At 43.3% G+C, this 22,670-nt stretch overlaps 1 protein-coding gene across 2 annotated transcripts in view; it reads right to left on the bottom strand.

Annotated features, from left to right (window-relative positions):
- Positions 1 to 21,926, bottom strand: part of OIP5 (Opa interacting protein 5) — a 110,697-nt gene extending 88,771 nt beyond the window's left edge. Inside the window, exons 1-2 of one of the 2 annotated variants that reach the window (XM_085628079.1) lie at positions 21,646 to 21,926; positions 17,580 to 17,646 (exon numbers count right to left, since the gene is read on the bottom strand). In XM_085628079.1, the coding sequence (XP_085484205.1) occupies positions 17,580 to 17,646; positions 21,646 to 21,889 (311 nt within the window). In that variant the 5' untranslated portion in view covers positions 21,890 to 21,926. The remainder of the gene's footprint in view (positions 1 to 17,579; positions 17,647 to 21,645) is intronic. The other variant, XM_085628080.1, reaches the window with a different exon arrangement.
- Between the last annotated feature and the right edge of the window lie 744 nt (positions 21,927 to 22,670).

Here is a 22,670-nt window from a genome sequence, read left to right as displayed (position 1 = left end):
ATGAATTGTGTACAGAAGTTAAATCCCCCTACCTTACTAATCTAGTCATTCAGAACTAACAATGAAAGTAGATGCATGCCTCCTACGCATCATTGTCAAACATTTAAGCCACAAAGGCGTCGCCTTGCATTTAATCCTTATTTACCCACAACTGTTTATTGAACTCTGCCCTCAGACCACCTGTGTACCTACCAGCTGATGCTCATGAATTAACACTACCATAGAAACTGTAAACAAAGGGAATTGACATAATATTGGAAAACTGTGGGACAAAATATTGTGTGAAGAATATGGAGGACAACAACATTGTGAAGGTAAGTTTCTATAGGTAAGCAAAGTTTTACTATAACTCCACATCTACATACCCCGACTGTACACATATCGTCAAGGTACATAGATGTGGTGTTAAATCTATATTTACCTTTGATATCCTCGATATATTTGACACAATATTCTGTCCGCACAATTTTTTTGTTCCTGATTTTCTGTCAGTAATCCAAACAAAGCGGAGTCAACAACAATGTTTCAAATAGATGTCTTGTCTACATTTGACTCTCAGGGCACATTTGACATTCTAAAGCGGTACAACATACTCAGGATTTTAAATCATTTTAAGGATCTAGTGGGCCTGAATCTGGGGGACCTATCGAGTACCCACTTCCTCACGGATAGTAAAGAAATGAAGGAATTAGGAGAAAAGATACTATTTTATCACACTGGGCAATGATTAACAAACCTGTAACTAGTATGCAATATCCTGATTTCTTAAAAGATGATTTCAAAACCACTCAGGCCAGAGAACAAAAGCAGCATGGACCACAATTTCCAACGAGGTAAACAACCTCACAGTCCCCTTTTCAAACAATGAACAAAACGCAAGGTTAGTAAAAATACCAAATAGGATCAGGAGAAGACTCACAGTTAATTCGTAGCTCCTGATCAAAGTAGGGTACAGGCCAGCAAAATAAAAAATAAACTTTCCCAGTTTGACTGGCTGCTCATGGAACATCGCAGACTTGGAACAGCAGTTAAAAAACAAAACAAGAAAGAAATGGCAAAGTATGTGCATTCCTGAATGCTCATCACATAATTTACCTCCAGGAAACCTAAAACAATTTGTGAAATTATCTTTCAAAACTATATTTTGAAATACCAGCTATAAAAGGATCAATGGAGACGGCTACTGGTGGACTATTAGTATTACTCAAAATTAGCAGGAGATTGGAAAAGCACAGACTTCTATTTAAATTAAAAAATATAATAGCAATGCCGGTTAAGTTTGGTATCAATCTCCATATTCACGTAATCAATATATGTAAATATATAAATATGTACACACACACCACCCATAGTAGCAAAAGATAGGAAAGACCTTACAACTATAATAAGTCAAACAGAAGTTTGAGTGTGGACAACAATAAAAAAATAAAAAAAAACACATTTACTGGTATTGTTAACTGGGAATTTTGATGGTATGCATAGTGTGGAGGACTTGGCAGACTGGCGCAGTATTTGACAGACAAATCCCAATTGTTCAAGTAGATTAATTAGTTCTACACAGTTTAATCTCTGCCTCTGACACCTGAATGGAAGATACAAAACAAGCATTGGCATAGCCAATAGGTCTCGCTTTTGGGACCTTATAAGTGTTTAGCCATGCAACAGTTGCATAATTAAATACTAATAAGGTCCCAAAAGCGAGACCTATTGGCTATGCCAATGCTTGTTTAAATTAGGTCTCTGTGTTTGTGAGAGAACGGAGGAGCAGGTGGGCAGGCGGGGGTATTACAGGATGATGACTAATATGGGGCATCGGATATAAGCAGATAACGAGAGATAGCAACAAAGGGGATAGGGTGTAGAGACGCTACCAGGATAAAACTAATACAAGTTTCGTCAGACTAAAGAAATGTAGATGGGAGTGCTGCCGCAAAAAGATGTTTGGAAATGCAGTCTGTTGACAACACGCAAGGTAGGAGTCTGATGCCAGACTTAACGTGATAAACGTAGTTCCAGTCATAAAAGCGGATGGAATTAGCAATTGGGTCTCAGGAAACCATAACAGAAGCACACACCCCCAAAAAAAAGCCATAGCCAAGACAAACAGAGGAAAGCAAACTGGCAAGCACACAAACATAAGAAGTGAAGGCAGGATGATAATTTATTTTAATATATATTAAAAACAATAGATTTCACAAACACAGCGCAAGCAGAGCGAAACCTAAAAATGGTATGAAATAATGGCTGTTAAAACCTAAAACATTGTGCTATGTACTTCTCTTTCAGTACCAGCCGTGTCTGAAAAAAAGCTGACATAACATACCTGAATAAAAATCAAGGTAAACGATCACTGAGGGTTGCTCACCATGTAAATCACATCGGCCGCTGTTGGAGTAGTTGTCGAACGGTATTTGTTGTACGTATCCACTACTTGTTTAATGAAGGCAGGGTCCTTGTTATTTGGTATCAGAACACAGGGACCGAAAAGTTCTAGCAGTATAACACACACCGATAGTTGTCTGCTCTCCATTCTCTGCCAGTGACAAATTTCGACGTGTCTGTCAGCATCAAAATTAATTCACGCCACTAAAATGATTGAGGTCTGGCAGTTACGCAAGGCGTCCGGGTACGTCACAGGAACTGCAGATTAAAAGCTGTCGGTAGGATTTTAAGGACTGAAAGCAATTTGAGAAAAGTACATGCAAACTGTTTTAAGCTGCCATGCTCCAAAGTGTAACGGCATATCTGTGTTATGACCGAGCGTAGTGCTGTTGTTTAAGGATAGCAGATATTCCGGCTAATTTATTGAACGCTTCTTGCTCTTATGGAGTCTTAGCACGAGCGTAACTTTTAATGTTTAATTTGCTGCCGGCATTCCTCTATTTTGTGGTGCAATTATTGTTTTCTTCATTACTCTAATTTTGGAGTGTAATACGTCAGCACCAACGGATTCAGCGAAAGGTGTTTTTGGTGCTTTGGATTCTGCTTACATGGCAACAGAATAAACAGGAAAGTGGGAGATTCTGAAAAAAAAAAAAAAAAAAAAAAAAAAAAAAAATCGGGGTAATACATTTTCCCCACTTCTATTTAAGCGGGGGCGCTTTTAGTCAGGAGAGCACCCACATAATGCAATTTTTGGTTTCAGAACACAGCTTCTTCTCCTGTCTGAATCGGGTCTGTTGGGAGGTATGGTCCAGCACAATTCAAGATCAGTTGACCCCCACGCATCGCCATCTTGGAGGTATAACCGATGCAGCTGTACTCTTGGTTAATAGATTCTGTCAGGACCGCAGGCTCCGATTAAAGCTTATCTCAATTCTTCACTGCAACCAGTCAGCATTCATGCAAAACCTCCCGATTCAGGAGATTTGAAGGTTGGTCTCCAGCCTCGCAAACCATGTATTTAACAAGACAAGCCCGGCGGAGCGTGGCGCGCGCCCTTGGCGGGGGAGCGCATTCCAGGCGGGGTAGCGGACTCTTTGAAGTGCGATGCCAAACAGATTGCATGGTGGCACGATGCGCATGATTGTGCGCGTGCTCGCCATGCAATCCGCTTTTCGGAGCACTTTTAAATGCCCCTTACTATAGTCTCGCTTTGCGATCGCTTACGCGATAGCAAGGCGAGATCTAATGACCAATCCGCACGACCTTCAACGCCAATGGGAGGAATTCCCTAATAGACTACAATTTTATATCCTATACGGATGTCACTATAATTAAAGGAATACTGAATTATAACTAGATCTGAAAGTGATCATAATGAACAGTATATTGTTTTAGGCCTAAAAACAAGGTAACGAAAACAGAACCTTACCGGCGATGAAATAGTGATCAAAGGAGATTGGACGACGATTGCCTGAAATTGAGTTCTTGACAACATATCTCGGACTAAAATATAATAACAAATCTGTAAGTACCCGAACACTACCTTATTCAGCATAACCCTAGCCATATGGTCCCCACCAGCCATAAACACTTGTCAGAAATAGTGAACTTTTTGAAGACTAGAGATTCAAGGAAAACAAGAAATCAAAAAGTACAAAATTCAATTATCTCAAAAATTCAAAAGGTAAAAATAACTTGCAGGACAATCCTTAAAATAGAAACAACCACAGACAAAGAAAGGTCCATAAAAAAACCTCAAAACAGGCTTAAAAAAAAAAAAGGATATTCATAAGATCAAAACAAAATAGATAATCAAGAAACGGTATGGTTGAAACTCTAGATGGCAATACTGACAAAAAAATACTAAAAGATTCTGTGTCCTGGAACCAGCTCATACAGAACGGGTTGAGATTACCACATTCAACGTCAAACATGGAAAGAATACTTGTCAAATTGGTCAAAAGAGACACCTACAATTGTCAGGTTCAGGATGGAATAAAAGGTTTTCCCAATGGCACGAGTTTCACACTGGAAACAGAAGCTATTACTCAACACCAGTACCAAGACACCTCAGGGTATGCATGCGCTTAACAAACCGCATTAACATAACATAACACCAACAATTCCGGGGCATAGGGCCCAAATGGCCTCCTAGCAGCCTTAATGAAACAGAAAACGTCCTTTAGGACGAAGCCAGAATCACGCTGTGCCTTCACAGGGCCGGTAGCAGAACAAATTAGTTTTTAGCACGTAATTGTTCTGCACGCAACTCGTTACTACGACTTGCCTTAGGGGGCGCAATGGTGGAGTGATGTTGGAATAACAGTCCAACACCTTCCCTACTGTTGCGCTGACTGGAGTTGGAATAGTAAATTAAGCTTTTCCAATATCCAGCACCCCCCTAAGGCAAGTTGTTGAAACGACTTGCGTGTAGAACAAATGCATGCTAATGGCGCATTCGTTCAAATGACAGAGTTCCTAAGGCATGCGTGAAAAACGAATGCGGAATTCTATCATACATTCCATGAAACTAAATCCAACAAACAGGTATACTAATAACTGTAATAATCAATTCAGCAAATTAGTCAGGCTGCGTATTACCATCCTGGAAAGGCTCCAATATCCAGCCAATCTAAGAAAGAGGCCGAAGAGACTCCCTACACAGCTACGGGCTGATGGCACTGTTGGACACAGATGGGAAAAAATCACTGCAAAACGTCTTGTCCCATCTACAACAAGCATTTGGAATGCAATAGGTCTCGATTTAGGAAAGTTTGAGCTTTTTGTATTGTAAATGGACTAATTTTTTATTTATGTGTTGGTATTGAAAATATTGAAATTACTAGCTTTTTCGTGTACAATGTCAATAGTTTTAACTGTTGCAAATGTGACACCTATAGCATTTGTAATGCAATATGTGTTGTATTTACGTGACTTAGATGTATTGATATTACAAATAACAATGGCTTTTAATCTTTGCAAATAATTAATACTTAAATAAAAGTTAATGTAAATTATAATGGCAATCGTTTAAACTTTTGTGAATAACTCGTGAAGATTATGCTTAGTGTATTTAATTGCGCCTAAATATTATCATTTTTTGTGCCATTTGTAATAAAGCCTAAATATTGAGAGAACATATTAGAGCCAGTTCTTGTTGAATGGTGGTGTCGAGTGAGACAGACAGACAGACAGTAATTATGTAGAATATAATTATGTGGCACTGAGTGGTTTTGTGAGGAGTGTACGTTGATTTTAGTTGCGTGTAATTATGTGGCATTGAGTGTTATTTTGAGTGTATCTTGCATTGTAATTAATTGGCACTGAGTGTTATTTGGAGTGCATGTGGCATGGAGTGTAATGTAATTATGTGGCGCGGAGTGGTATTTGAAGTGTATGTGGCATTGAGCGCTGTGTAATTATGTGGTGTGTAACTATGTGGCACTGATTGGTTTTTGGAGTGTCTGTTGTATTGAGTGCATTGTAGTTATGTGGCATGTAATTATGTGGCTCTGAGTGGCATTCGGAGTGCATGTTGCCTTGCCTTGTATTTCTATGGTTCCTTAAACGCTTAGAGGCAATTCTTTTATTTTAACTAAAAGGATGGTAGTTAAATGGTGTTTATGGCAGGATGGTCGTTAAATGGTGGCTACAGAGAAGCTGTGTGCTGAAAGGCAAAGAGAACACAGGCATGAAAGTGAAAGCGAGGATGAAAATGGAATGAGTGTGGCAGGATTGTCGTTAAATGGTGGCTACAGAGAAGCTGTGTGCTGAAAGGCAAAGAGAACACTGGCATGAAAGTGAAAGCGAGGATGAAAATGGAATGAGTGTGGCAGGATGGTCGTTAAATGGTGGTTACGGGGAAGCTGAGTGTTGAAAGGCAAAGAGAACACGGGCCAAAGCTGGAAGAAAACACGAGATGCGAGAGGCATGTGTGTGTGGCAAACACTGGTGGGGCTCAGAGCATTCTGTTGCTGTCTTGATGCCTGTGTGTGTGTGTGAAGTGCCTAAAGTTGCAAGAAAGCATATGGTTATTTAAATCCTTAGACGCAGAGTTAATGGAGCTAAAGTTATCGACCTTAGAAGGATGAAAAGGGAATGAGCACGGCATATGTTAACTTTGTAAGCGCAGAAAGCGTGCAGGGCAAACTTATTATTTTGGTTGTTTGAGACTCCGATCTGAGCAAAGCTGCAAGAAAACACGGAGGGGGTGGGGGGTGTGTGTGCTGAAAGGCAAAGAGAACACGGACATGAAAGTGAAATCGATGGATGGCAATGCGTCCGTGAGACTAGCCCTGTGGTGGGGGAGGGACAGTTGTGAGAGGCGCCATGAGGAAACCAATCTCTCGGCATGCTGTGGCGGGGGAGCGCATTCCAGGCGGGGGAGCGGACCCTTTGAAGTATGATGACGAGGCTGTGGCTGCACGTGCACGCGCCAGTGGGCTGAAGCGCTTCCCCAAACAGATTGCATGGCGACACGATGCACGTGATTGCGCGCGTGCTCACCATGCAATCCACTTTTGGGAGCACTTTGAAATGCCCCTCTTACTAGAGTCTCGCAAAGCGATTGCGTAAACGCAATAGCTAGGCGAGACCTAAAAAAGACCTTGGGTCTATGAATGTTTTAGCATTTGAATACTATTTTGTTGAGCACAGTCTACACTGTTAACTGACAGCTTGATTTACTGCTGTGCAGATTTGTGGTTAATCCTAGCTACATTAGCGTTGCAACCAGCATTTAAGAGGCCGGGCGCAACCCGTTTACAGAATAGATCATCTCTTCCCAGAAGGCGCTGCATACCCTGATCTCCCTTCAAAAACACTGTAAGGTGGGTTCACAAATTGTTCTCAAGCTGCCATCTACGCATTTTGACAAGGATGATTCCCAAAAGTGTGTGAGAAAGACATGTGAGTGAATCGTACTTGCAAAATAGTGGCAATTTCTATGTGCAGTCCAAGTGAGTAGTTTGGCAATTGCTAAACCACCACTTTATGGCTTTCCACTAACAATTTACGGTGCATGTGTCAAACCTATCTGCATAAGATGGCTCAATTACTTTAACCTGTCCACTGCAAGCTGATGTGAGGGTCATGCGTTCGATTCCCGCTAAGGTCAAAGATTCCTTTAAAATGCCAAGTTGATAAATTGAGTCGGGACCTAGTGCAGCTTCTTTTTAACAGGGATTAGAAATGACAGGAATGTGGCGAAAAGGTCTCAGAAAAGCACGTTATTACTACATCTTTCAGCCATAAGCGACAAGGAAAGTGTGAGAAAGTGCATCAAAATATACAGGATTCAAAAGGCGTCCGTGCAGGAAATGAAGAACTGACTATGAAATACCGAAAGCAGAAAAGAGTAAATAAAATTAATTTCACGTTTTCCCTAACCTTTACTCCCTTCGATGCCTACAGCCGGCAGGAGTCCGAAAACACGAATGAGACAGGCCCGAAGCGTCTCTATCAATTACGATGACTAGCCGGATTGGTGCGTTACATTAATACCTAAACACTGATTAAATTTAGCTAGATATAGGTGAACATTAACTAAGAAGCATTGTCAAAGACAATAAGCCTAATCTTTCGTTGGGGGATTTGCCAGTGCCTTTGTCTACGCTGCTTCACATTGACAAAAATAAAAAAACTGCTCATTTGCAAATGCAAAACAGCATCAGCAACAAAATAGCAGCCACGTCATAGTAATGTATATGCCCGCAGGCATCATTAAGTGTACGCAGGAATGTTATGATTTAAAAAAAAAAAAACTTTTAATTTGTCACTGCAAGACGTGAACGCTAATGTTGGAGCAGGAAGTGAAAAACTAAATATTTGCAAGAGCACATCAATGACAAAAGAGCAACCCTTTTGCAAATTGCAGCCAACAGTAGCTCACAAAAAAATCTTTAAAAAAAAAAAAAAACACAACCAGGAGAGGTGGGGAGAAAAACATGAGCGGGTGGAGGGGGTGCAAGTCAATGCCATAGTGAGAGCAACATAGAGTGGCAATCTCTCGGCATGCTGTGGCGGGGATGGGGGGGGGGGGAGCGCATTCGGGGCGGGGGAGCGCATTCCAGGCGGGGGAGCGGACCCTTTGAAGTAGGATGCCGAGGCTGTGGCTATACGTGCACGCCCCAGTGGGCTGAAGCGCTTCCCCAAACCAGGGCACAAGTCCTAAAAAAAGAAGTGGGGGGGGACGCTCCAAGTTAGGTGGTGTCACCGGAAGTGACCTCACAGCCGGAAGTGGCGTCACGAGATGGAGTCCCCACTAATTAACAAAGGTTAGAAGGCGATGGGGGCAGGTTCAAAGGGCAAAGGAGAATGTTTACGTTGGAATTAGTCACCGTATTGACACTCAAAGGAGCGGGGAAATTAAAGATGCGCTTGTTCGGTGCGTATTTATTGCCCACAGTAAATTTGCCGGTCTCCATCTGAAATGCATAAACACATACTGACCTTTTCTAATATAGGGCCACGAGCGTCCGTCTGTCATACTGAACGGCTCCATCAACGTGAAACAACTTAAAGAGCTCTATTCGCCCTCTCTCGACAATAGAAGGTTAGGTTTGGTGAGTGCTGAGCGCGCGCGCAGGCTCGGGTACCGGCTCCATCTTTTGGGCAGGGTGGACGGCGTCCACCCGGTAAAATAAGTGGGGGGACGCCGTCCACCCGCGTGGTACCCCGACTCGAGCCCTGCCCCAAACGGATTGCATGGCGGCACGATGCACGCGATTGTGCGTGTGCTCGCCATGCAATCCACTTTTGGGAGCACTTTGAAATGCCCCTCTTACTGGAGTCTCGCATAGTGATTGCATAAACGCAATAGCTAGGCGAGACCTAAAAACTAGTGGCACAATTGAACAAAGTCATATTCCATCAGGTGGGTTTTCACCAGAATTGCTCCACAGATAACTTCATTGCTTTAGCAACACTGGCACAAAAGGTGTGTTTGTCTACAGCCAGTAAACTTTTTGAATGCTTTATAGACTTCTCAGCTGCTTTTTCAAAGTTATCAGAGCCAAGCTGGACTCATGGGGCAAATACCAAATCCAATAAAAATTTGAATTGATTTACAGAGCAATACTCAAATAAGAGTGAGAAAATGCTACACCTTTAATGGCCTGAAACAAAGATGAATCTTGACCCCACTATTTTCTCAATCTATACACCTCAAGCCTTTCCAGGCCCTCATGGGTGACGCATCAAAAGTAGCTGAGGCAAAAGTGACATATTTTGCATATGCGGACGATCTTGGAGCCTGATATGGGAAATAGTCAGAATGACAAGATCTGATTACCACAGTACACAAGTTCAACATGGATCATAACTTGGAGGTCACCACAAATAAAATAAAGGTATTGTCTTTCAGACACTATAAACTGAAATTTGTCTGACATATATGCCAGAATAAAATGTAACAAATATCAAAATTGTAGGAAAGTGCCCTTTTTGTATGGTCACTCTTCCCCTTCTTTTTGCCCCAATGCTGATGGTTAGGACTCTGAAAGTGCACTGGAGCCTGCTGCCTGGGCCCCCAGTGCCAGTGTTCTCTCCCTAAAACTGATTCATGTGAATTGGTAACTCCAATAGGCATGGACTTTACACCCCTTATAAGCCCCTAGTATATGGTACAAGTGGTACCCAGGGCACGGGAATGACCGAGTGACCCAAGTAAATTCATAAAAGGAACAAATGATGGAAGGAATGCTGAACAATGCAAACATGCACCCACAGTCACAAAGATCAGAGTTTAATACATGTCACCCCAGTTTGGACCCAGCCATATGCAAATCAGTCTTGACCCTGCTTCTCATTGAACAGTCCAGTCCGAACTGCCAAGCCGGGCCCTCCCAGGACCAGAAACAACCATCCTGGTACCAGTTTCGGGGGTAACATCCCTCGTCAGCCAAGCTAGCTTGAATCCAATGGCAATGCAAGCAAGGGACCCACCTATGCCTATACCCACTGGATTTTGACTATGACTATATAATGGCACCTTTAGCAGCTCTTTGAAGGGTCCAGGAGTAGAGAGGCACCACTTGGAGGCTCAGGACTCACCCAGGCTGGGTCCAGGTGCAGGTTCGAGAAGCTTTGAGCCTTTTCTGCTTCCCCCAGGGGCATCGATCTTGCCCCCACAGAGGGGGATGGCAGCCGAAGAGTTACCGCTGCCACCCCCGACCCCCCCCCACGCTTCATCATGACGTCAGCGCGTGCCGATGTCATCAGGAAGTGCTGGAAACCATTTGTTTCCAGCGCGTCCACGGAGAAAGAGGTAGGTTTTGGTCTTCGGCGGGGGGGGCCAAATCTGGATGCCTTGAGGGGGAGAGGAAACCGTGTTTCCTCTCCCCTGATGTCTCAATGCACGGCATTCCTGGTGTACGATTGCGCACAGCGTCGCGATCGTGTACCAGGAATGCCCCCACTAGACACCAGGGTTGTCATTTTCCGTGCAAAGGAAGCGACCCCTTGGGCAAGGGTCGCTTCCTATGGGGAAATTTAATTTCAGACTTTTCTGACCCCCACCCCGCGACAGATCGGACGTTTTTGGCCGTTTCTAGACCTGGGGGGAGAGGGGGGGTGCAGAAAGCCCACTAGAGCCAGGGAATTGGTATTTTTTTTTTTTTTAAATCAGAAGCGACCCCAAGGGCAAGGGTCGCTACAAGGGACCCAAAATCATTTTTAAGTATATTCTACCTGATCGTTTTTTTAATTTGGCCTTTCTGCCCCCAGGGGGGGGGGCAGAAAACCCCACTAGACACCAATAAATTAATTGGTTGCTTCCAGGGGACATATATGTGTGTGTGTTTTCTGCACCCTCCTGGGGGCAGCTCAGCCCGTTTATTTGGCCTTTCTGCCCCCATTTGGGTAGTGACAGTGTGTTATAATGTGAATTGTTTTTATTTCTTGTGAATTGTAATTGTAATGCTTTTTGCTCCCTTTTTGTTCTAGTTCAAGGCTTTTGCTCTTTAGACTGTTGCAGGTTGCGGTTTCGTACAATGTAAAGGAGTTTCATTTTTCTGCATGAATGAGTTTTTTGCAAATCGTGTGATAATACCAGTATGTTTGGCTTCTGTTTTTTGAGTGTCTAAAACGTTTTGGGTTTGTGCTTGATGTGTATTTTGTTGTCTTTTGAGTAATTATTATTTATTTTTTCCAGAGGGATATCGTTGATTTTTACTGTGTCTTTTCAGAGTAGGTGCTAGTGAGTGTAGCTGTCTCTTGTAAGTGAATCATATAGTTTGTGAGTATATAGATCTTTGTGATAAAGGAACACCTTTTTTTTTACTTGCTTATTTTGCACAGTGTTGGTTGTTGTTGACTTGTTTGTGCAGTCTCCTCTCTTGGTAAGGATAATGGCTAGCCGCAGGATAACTGCTCAGCAGGTTGTTGGTATGCTTTTTGAGACTTCCTCTGACCATGGTCCAGAGACTAACTGATTCTGAGGCAGAGGTGGGAGGGGAAGAATCAGGCAGTGAGTTCTCTCCACATGGCCATCATCTGATGATGAAGCTACTCTCAGTGCGGATGAAGCTACTCTTGGTGCGGATGAAGTGCCTGTGTTAGAGGAGGACATTGATGTGCCAATAGGGCGGCAAGAGGCATCTGGGCCGCAGCCTGGGGCTGCAAGACTTCCGGTTGGTATAGTGTGGCAAGAGGCATCTGGGCTGCAAGGCTTTCCGTTGGTATAGTGCGGCAAGAGGCATCTGGGCTGCAGCCTGGGGGTGCAAGGTTTCCCGTTGGTATAGTGCGGCAAGAGGCATCTGGGCTGCAGCCAGGGGCTGCAAGATTTCCGGTTGAAAGTGCTGACCTTTGGGTTGCCCCAGGCATGGTGCAGCCGGCATTGCCAGACTTTACTGGTGTTTGTTTTTCAGTTGTTTATGGACGATGTGTTTTTGGCAGAGATTGTTGAGCAGAATAATTTGTATGCCGAACAGTTTTTGAGGGACAACAGTGCCAGCCTTAAGCCCCACTCTAGAGCTACCTGGAGGGCTTCCACAAATCTGGACGAGATGAAGAAGTTCTTAGGTTTCACTTTTTTGATGGGCTTGCTAAGGAAGCCATCAAGGTCTTCATATTGGTCTACTAGTCCCTTGATGGCAACTGCTATATTTCCGGCAGTCATGAGTCGCGATAGATTTGCTTCTGCTTCGGATGATGCATTTTGTCGATAATGGTTTAGCATTGCCACAAGAGGATTGTGAACAAATTGCAAATAGATACAAATCTACTAACACAAAAATTGAAACTAAATACACTACACAAAGGCCAACCTTAAAACTGAACAAAAAATATTAAACAATAGAGGCCAGGCAGTTCACTTTACCACTCATGGATGCTCCCAAAAATTATTTTGCTTGTGGTGCATTCTAAAACAAGCAGGCACACACAGCCCAGGGGGTAGAAGGACACTCTGGGCAGTACATACGAGTCTCCTTCCGCATACCTCTTCGCCAACAGACTCTACATCTCCTACTGGGAAAGTCTTTTGAGGGTGTGGGAGGAATGTGATCAGGAAAGTAACGATCTTTCAATCTAGCAACATCCTCCACCGCTCCAACTCTAGGAACACTTGCCTGTTCAACTAAAACAAGGCTGTCTATTACAGACTCCTGAAACTTACAAAAAGTCATTTTTGACTCAGGACAAGAATCCTGGAACACAACAAAAGAATTAAAGGTTGCCAAGTGGAAAAGATGGATAGCCAGCTTCTTGTACCGAATGTAAGCCTTACGAAGAGCAGCGTAAGGTTCCAACCTCTGATCTACTCTGTCAACACCACGCATGTGCCTATTATAGTCGAAAATGCACACAGGTTTGCACGCTTCAGCAACCTGACCCCAAACAGTCACAGGTGTAGTACTTTCATCACGGATGGTAGTCAGCATGTAGACATCTCTCCTGTATGAAAACTTCACAGCTAGAAGCTGCTCGCAACGCAACACACTGTCCCCGCACAAGCTTGTGACAAACAAGTTCTTTTGGGAAACCTTTACGGTTAGAGCGGATTGTGCCACAAGCAACAGTGTCCACTTTGGCCAATTCCCTGAACAACCGCACACCAGTGTAGAAGCTATCTACATATAAATGGTGGCCTTTGTTAAAAAATCCTCGACCAAGTTCCCACACAATTTTCTCAGTCACTCCAAAAGTGGACGGACAACCAGGGGGGGTTAATCCTGGATTCCTTACCGGTGTACACCCTGAAATTAGAGACATATCCAGTCCTACTGTCACACAGCATAAACAGCTTAATTCCATAGCATGCCCTCTTACTAGGAATGTATTGCCTAAAAACCAAGCGGCCCTTGAACACCACCAAAGACTCATCCACTATTCCCCTTGTTAAAAATGATACCTCACTTGTGTGGGTGTCCAAAGCAGAATTGGCTAAAAACTTTTTTTTTTTTTTTTTTTAAATGTAGCGCTTAGAATTCTTGGTGCTCTACTCTAAATCCCTATGTTTTGGGCTCTTCCTAGCCACTGGCCCACCCACACAAGTGAGGTGTCATTTTACTCGGGAGAACAAGGGGAACGCAGGGTGGTGGAACATTTGTGCCGGCACGGTGATTCCACACAAAAGTGTGGAAAATGTGTTTTTTTCAGCTAAATTTAAAGTTTGCATGGCATTCTGGGTAGTAAAACATTGGGGGATCCACGCAAGCCATACCTCATTGGACTCCCCCAGGTGTCTAGTTTTCAGAAATGTTTGGGTTTGGTACTTTCCCAAGATGGCCAAAATCTCAGGGGGCCTCCCCCCAAACCAGGTAGTTTTGCTATAGGTAATTTTGAAGTCTCCACAGTACGATTTGGGCCCTTTCCTGTTGCAGCCACTATGCCTACCCATGCAAGTGAGGTACCATTTTTATCGGGAGACCTGGGGGAACACTGGGTGAGAGGAAATTTGTGGATCCACGCAGATTCCAGAACTTTCCACCACAGAAATGTGGGGAGAATGTGCAGTTTTTGGGATAATTATTTAGGTTTGCAAGGGATTCTGGGTAACAGAACCTGGTGGGAGGCAGTCAAGTCACCCCATCCTGGATTCCCCTGGGTGTCTATTTTTTAAAAATGTATAGGTTTGCTAGGTTTCCCTAGGTGCCAGCAGAGCTATGGTTCAAAAACTACAGCTAGACAATTTGCCAAATAAGGATCATTTCTCACTGCGAAATTGAGGTGTGTCCACGTTGTGTTTTGCGCCGGTCGCGTGCACTAGGCCGACCCACACAAGTGAGGTACCATTTTTATCAGGCGACATAGGGTAATTCAGATTTGTAAACCAACTATTACCTATTGACTTTCGATGCATTTCTGCCTTCCCAATGAAAGACATTATGTAAAAAAGAAGTCATTTTGAAAAATGCCCGCTAATTCTCATGCTAGTACGAGTATTCCAAATTTCGAAAATGTACAAATATCTACTGTTTGTAAACTCTATAATTTGTTCCCATTTCAGAAATACATAGGTGTCTTTCATACAGATGTCTCCATGTAAACATTTTCGCACAATAATTGCTATATACCTGGTACATAATAAAAAGCCATTGTAAATTGCTGCTCAGTTTCTGACTCTGGGTTTGTCGGGTTCTTGGTGAACCTACAAGTCCTATATATCCCCACAACCAGTAAGGTCCAGCTGATGTAACGGTATATTGCTTTCAAAGAGCTGGCATAATTAGAAGAAGTTACAGGTGAAAACGTTGACACAAAAGGCTGTTTTTTTCAACTAATTTTCAATTTTTCCTATATTTAACTGTTAGTTTTTATAAAGAAACCTTGATGGATCTACACAAATGACCCCTTGCTGAATTCAGAATTGTCTACTTTTCTAAAATATATAGCTTTCCAGGATCCATTAGTGCTTTCATACCCATTTCTACCATTAACTGGAAGGAGGTTGAAAGCACAAAAAAATAGCAAAAATAGGCTATCTCCTAGAAAAATGCCAAAATTGTGTACAAAATGTTGGTTTTCTGACAAAAGTCTATCATTCCCTAAAAGCTGGGAAACTTGTGATTTCAGCCCCACAAACCCTTTTTTAATACCATTTGCAAGGGAAAACCCAGATGCTTTCATTTGCAGCCCTTTTTCCCCCAAAAAACCAAATTTAGCTGAATTTTGGCTAATTTCTGGGACCCCTCTAGGGGAATCCACAAACCCTGGGTACCTTTAGAATCCCCGTGATGTTGGAAGAAAAGGACGCAAATGTGGCCTAGATACCTAATGTGGTCAAAAAGTTACAGGGGCCTAAGCGCGCACTATCCTAAATAGACAAAAAAAGGCTTAGCACGGTGGGGAAAAGGCCTAGCAGCGAAGGGGTTAAGACAGCCTGGCCAAAGGGGCCAAGATACTCCTCCTGTTGTGTGTAGATTTAGATTCAGTTTATAGGTATCCCGATTTATGCCCTTATATAGGTACAATTTACATTGCCCTTATTTGGACATAGAAATCTGGCCCTTATTTAGACATTGTCCGTACAAACCAAATACAGGCATGGCCACCTACATCCGTCCATCCACGTCACAACGAATTCTTGGAAAACCAAATCCTTAAGCCTTTGGCAATTTCCCTCAGCTTGAATATTGATTTCTTCAAGAACTCATTAAGTATGCATGAACATCTATTCCTTAGAGGTTCATTCATGACGTTCCTCTGCCCGACTTTTACGTCAATACTGGCATTCCTAGACACCTTCAAGGTATAAATATACCAGCACTTGCCTGGGCAAATTGTGGTTCCCGGAGGATTTGATCCAACCTAGACTACGCGGTTTGCCACGGCAAGTTCGGAAGAAGATCGAGTTCCAGCCTGATGCACTGACCAGACGCGGTCATCCTCCTCGAACAGAATCCAGCTCCTGTGTTCTCCGACTTCCCTTGAGGGGGTATAGACTATCGAGTCCAGAAAAGAGATTCCATCCTCTCTCATTCTCAGGTATGGAGCTGACTAGAACTTAGAAAACGTTTTGGCAACTCTTGGCTAAACTAAAATATAGCTAGCTATACTTTAGAAATAGCACCTACTTCAAACCTCGTACTGCACTTAGGTTAGGTACACTAGGGTAGAACAATTTAGAAGCATCAGATGAGTATCACATTTAAGCATATGTTATTTATGTATGTATTTTGATAAATATATATGTCATAGCAACAAACCATGCTATTGCAGTATTATTTTATCTTACTGCTAACCTCGTACATATTGTATTTCGCAGTCTGTCTTACGATTGTAGCAATTCATATCTCTTGCATGAGAAATAAGACTGTTCAATAAATCCTTTATTGAAAACGCCCGCCTTTCTATTTATGTGCAACTCTGTAGAAACGAAGCATGCACGATTGACTGAGTGAAACGGTTATCTTTTGTTTCCACGATTCTGAGACTGTTCCGAATTTAAAGGGAAACAAAGTTGTCATGTTTATGCGGTTGTCAGAGACTAATCCCTTCTTGTATATTCGAGAAGTTTCTAGTGACCTCTGGCACACACAAGTAATTACGTTTAATATACTCGACAGAGACATACTGACCTTAGTCCTACGTCAAATCTATAGTGTATGTTATTCCAATGTGCAGAACCTATCAGGGATATAGGAACTACACTTCATTATCACTGGGAAACACCTACATTCAGATGAAACACCTTCTTAGAATGGGCTCAGCACAATACTTATTACAGAAGGGACCGCACACAAAATTGTGATCCCTTTTGTAAAACCAAAGTGCCCCGGGGGGCGGGGGAAATAATCAGATGAAAAGCCCCTCTGTATATAGTGCACTATTGCCACTGATTTCCATTGTTTTGCCACCCGAGACCTTCGGCTCACCCACCGGTTTGGTATGGTAGTAATTTTCTATTCCGGCTCACCCACCGGTTTGGTATGGTAGTAATTTTCTATTCCTGCCACTCGTCACCATCCATCTAGTGAAACATGACCCAATCTGCAGGGGGTTAGCAGTCAGTATTCGTTGTGTGGATCGAAGAGGCAGAAACAGGAGAGCAAAGACAAAGCTACAAAAAGAACCTGGCATTGTAATGTGCTGAAATTCAACAGCGGGTGTGGGACTTCTAAAAGCCTACCCATGTGCAAAATCAAATAAGGAACGTACTTTATTTTCTTTTTAACATGGCAGATCTGCATTTGATCAATGTAAATGTTTTACACCAGAAAGCATTGAGCGTAAGTTTGGAATAACCTACCTACCTTCCTGCAAGGAACCCTTCCACATCAAACATGAGGTATTCTTCTATTATGACATCATTGGTTACTCCTAAAGTAACAGGAAAAAACAATTTAGAATGTGTGTGCATGGAGCACCAAAGATACTAAATATAACGCTATGCTTAAATGATCATCCTCACTAAGACCCATCAATTGCCCCTCATCCCTTTCTTTTCTCCAACACATTCCACTGAGCCATAGCACCAACGTGCCTCTCCTTTAACCCTTTGACGGCTGGGGTGTTAGTATATGCCAGAGCCAGACATTGAATGCAATGTTTGGCCACACTTTGAATGCAGGGAGGGAAAATGGTGGGGATGGGATAGGAGCAAGGAAATGTTGGATGGTATGGGGAGATATATGCAGATGGTAGAAAATGAGCTTTTCTGAGTTGTTTCAATTTCTCGCTCTTTGGTTAAAATGCAGTTGTTGGCAAAGAAGTCCTCTGCGATGCTTAGAAAAGCTGTGCACTCCTGCACAGTATGTTTTTTCTATGTATCCTTTGGTTATTACTCAAGCAAACTTTACAATAAATCTGACCGCACTAGATTTTTTTATATTTTTTTAACACTTGTATTCCTCACCACAGCACACCTGAGATGACTCACAAAACCCCCAGGTGTCAACCGAGTCAGATTGTTTTGAGATGACTAATCCGTAGTTCCTTTCTGAGTGAGGTTGGCTATTGACCCTTCAGCCCAAGTTACTGTAATTGTATTTATAAAATGCTTACAACCCCTAAATAAGGGTTGAAGCGCTTTACACCAGGCAGCATGCTGCTCCGGAAACCAAAGCTAGCGGTTAGTCCAATGGTATTGTTGGTGACTGGGATAAGTCTTATGCGCTCATTAAAAACATTCACTTCAGTTGCTTAGATGAAAATAAAAGAAGTTAGGTGTGATCATTAGTGGAGAAAGGGTGACGTGAGTTCATGCAGATACTTGTTGGGGTTTATAGACAAGCAAGAGGAGATTAGATAGTGCGGCACAGCCAGGCGGAGGTACTGCACACCAGTCACTGGTGATGGAAGCAAATAGATTGTCCAGTGGCAACAGCATTTTTTATTGTATCTGGGGTGGGAGTTTACGGCCTTTTAGTGAGAAAGCCAGAAGGCAATTCCCATAAATGGATACTCTTGCCTTTATCAGCGTGGGACTTGCATGTGAGGTGTGTGGGTGCATCCTGGATGACTTGGTGAATGGCGAGTCCATTCGGATCCAGTGTGCAAGCCGCACAAGATGGTCAACTTGTAGCAACTTATAGCAATGACCGTGACAACCAACATATACTCCTTTTAAGGTCCCCTTCCGGACGCCCATTTGTAGCTGGTAGGTTGGCCACCAGCCTGTTCCTATAGCTACAAAAGGTTTCCAATATACAAATCACACATGACCAGGACAACTAGGCTAAATTGTGTTTCTTAGATTCACAGCCCATGAAAGTTGAACAAGAGACAAATGCACTTCTCCAAGACTGGCAGAATGCTAAAACTTTTTTTCCCTTCCTTATAAATATTTTTTAAAGCACATACGCTTGCTACATCTAAGTTCTTACCTGGACTAGCAAGGAAGGATAAGTTGTGTCCACCTCAACTAGGGTTTGGTAGATCTGTACATTTAAGAGGACAGCATTCCAGCATGGGAAAAAGCCACCTGGCCAGCAGTGAAACCTCTGTGGAGTTATTATCCCTACAAACTGAGCCCATTTCTGGGAAGCCAGTGGAAATTCTTGTTGTCATACGGCTATTACCAAAAATTAAGCATTCAAGGTGTATGAGAAAGATGGCCATAACAAGAGATTTCAGAGAGCTAACTGAATTTTCGACATGTCAAGACAACTTATTGGCCACCAGACAGCACCATTTATTGCTGGCATGTTCCCCTGTGTAAATAAGAAGGTTGCAAACACAAGGAGATGATGGACGGAGCGTCAAAACTTTTCAGACACTCACCCCCAGTCACTATTAGATCTGGGTTGAACCCATCATCGTTCTTTAGCTCACTTCGCCATCCCAGTTCAAACCCAGCCATATGCAAAATCAGTCTTGACCCTGATCCTCATTGGAATAGTCCTGCCCGAACTGCCAAGTCGGCTCTTCCCTGGATCAGAAACAAGCATCCTGGCACCGGTTTCTGGGTAACACCCATAATCAGCCAGGTTAGCTTGAATCCAGTGGCAAAGTGAGCAAGAGACGCATGTCTGAGCACATCCTGCCAACTTAGGGTGAACAGAGCAAACAACAGGAGCTGATGGACAGAACGTTGTTTGCTAAATTAGAACGTCGTCAGAGTAGTCGTCTTCCACAGGGGTATGATTAACCAAGAAGCAGGCATGCTCTCATTGCTCCATTACAACTCGCCTGGTGAGCACGATTTAAAGGCCCTGTGAAAATTAAAACTTGTTTACTGCCTTTTTTATATCGTTTGCTATACAAACTATTTTGATGTTGAAATGTATACAATACGTACAAGTTCCTTAGAAACTACCTCATGTCAAAGTACCCGAAACCATGGCCATCGTATTTCAGGCTCTAGTACCCTTGTCAATGTGATGATCGACAGCACGCCAACCAAAAAAGCCAGTGTTGTAAAACTTACACACCTTCAAGGCACTGTATTTAACTAGACTGTTTCCATGAGGCACAGGTGGGTTCAAACTGGAATGGCATGGTGAGCAAAAAAACGATGGATTTAGGCCCAGATCTCTGTACTGGGGTGAATGTATGACTTTGTTCTGCATTCTGTCCATCAACTGTTGTTTTTACTGTATTTAGCTATAACATCTAGAATCAACATCCAAAGTCCAACCCAGTCCCATGCCACTGTCCGGTCTCCACGCTAGCGTCTGACTCCAAAATATCAATGCTATTTATTGTTGTGCTCCTACAGCAGTTTCCACATAATAGCAACACTTTCCACTACTTGCATATATTATCACAATATTTCTTCGTCCTCACATGATCAAACGTTATTAACATGTCCGTATGCGACGAAAAATGCAGACAAGCACTTAACAAAAATAAACAATTATTTGCTTCTTGCTAGAATATTCGGCGTGCACATGTCGCGGTTGTAAAGCTCGGTCTTATTTGCAGAGTCCCTTCATTGCCGAATAATTGCAGTGATTCTCGACCACATGCCCGAGACTCTTCAACGCTACCCACGTCACTCACTACTACCTAGAGGTGGGGGGGGGGGGGGGGGGGGGCAACTGAAGGCTCGAGCCAGGACCCTGGGTAGGTCTTGTTGGAACCTCGAGCCCTTAATGAGCTGCGCTTTTATGTGGCTTCTGCCTGCCACCCTCCGTCTAAACATCATGTGGGTTTACAGCCAGAGCCGCCGACTGTGCAACTCGGCTCCACATCCAATGCTAATCACTTAATCTCCCATTACCTATCAAAAACGCATGTGACCTTGTTGAGTTTGCGCTGTATTTTAAAAATGTCAGAAGAGCGCAGTAAGCGGTTAAAACAAGGCCTCAGCAGGTCAGACAAATAGATAACCATTTACTGGCTGGTTTGTAGGGTGAAACCATCAAACCTTGATAAAAAGCGGTTGGTTCCCCCGCTTTAATTGCCTGACCTAGGGCACATTTTGTATTTCATTAAAACTTTTGTTTCCCCATTATCGGCTATGACCGCACTTGTAAATATGGGAGTTCATACTACAAGTTGAAGTTGTACAAATCTATCCCTTTTAATAAGTACTTCTCAGTGGAGAGCGTTAATGTGCCCTATTGATGTCAAAGCTTCCACATGTTACCGTTTTTATTTTTTAAACTCTGAAGACACTTTATGATACTTTACGAAGTTTGATGTATGATTACATAACTCATCTTTTCAGGACTCCAATCGTGAACTGGCTCAAAGATCCGAGCCAGCCCCTTAGCTTGGCTCGGTCTGCTTCCTTTGCTAATGCGGTAGCTCGCCCACCTCCATCACTACCAAACACGACTCTGCTCTGCCTAGCTATCAAAGCAGCCCTAAGACACGCCCCACTCTACTAAAGTGTCTCGCCCACCCATCTGACCCCCGCCCAGTCTAACTCACGCAAACAGATGACGCAGTCAAGTTTCTCGTCCTGGCCGCACATTTGCAGAGAGTCCCCCAGCACCGTGTAGCACTGGTTGCACTGAAATACCAGAAGGTCGCGGAGCCTGTAGCGGCCACATGTCGTGTACTGGGAAAGCGCGCTGTCGCGCTCCTCCTTCGGCCGCTGGATCTTCTGCTGCTCCGCGAGTTGTTCTTTCTTGCTGCGCTCGATGCTTAACGCTCGCCTGGTGACTCGCGACATGTTCCGACGTCACCTTTCATCCAATCACGCTGTAGCCCGCCCGCAGTTCAAACCTCGACTGGATACGCCCACTCTCAGATCACTCCCTCTCTCATTGGACAGCGGCCGCGACGTCAATGTGTCACTCACATTTTATGAACTTCTTGTCTTCAGCATGAAACGCTCCCGTTAAAGTTCACGTTGGGTGGTGAGAGGGCTTCAATGTCTAGCCCAAGTTCTGCTTTATTTGATGACTAGCTTTCTATTCTCGTTTCTACCCCATTGTAATTGCATTTATATAGCGCATACCCCCAAGGAGGCGTCAAAGCGCTTTTCGGCGAGCGCTATTCCCGAACCCAAAAATGATTGGTGATGAAATAGCATAGGGAAATATGAAATTTATTTGAGTGGTGAACATGTGAGTCTGTTATTTGGGATTGAAAATGGATAGTGGCGCGATAACAGAGAGAAGGGTTTGCATTTATATAGTGCTTGGCAGGGCTTTAAGTGGGGGAAAAAACCTGAGGTGCTCTAAAAGAGGCGGGGCAAACCTCGTAAAGGGGTGTGGCCTATCTATGTATGAGTGAGGTCTTAATCAAGATTACTAGTATTGTGTGCTTAGGAAAATCATAAAGTCGCATCCAGCAAAGGATAATAAAATAGGGAAAAAGGTATATTTATTAAGTATAAGCCATAAAAATACCAGACCCCTCCAATTATCCTACCTTTGGAAAACACGATGTCCGAATCATTAAGTGAGGTCGATTTCAACTTCTAACTTCCTGGTGCTGTTAAGGCTGGG

Source organism: Triturus cristatus, chromosome 9 (assembly GCF_964204655.1).
Source record: "Triturus cristatus chromosome 9, aTriCri1.1, whole genome shotgun sequence".
NCBI classification, from domain to species: Eukaryota; Metazoa; Chordata; class Amphibia; order Caudata; family Salamandridae; genus Triturus; species Triturus cristatus.
Note: the sequence above shows the minus strand (reverse complement) of the source record. Positions and strands in the feature narration are given on the sequence as shown.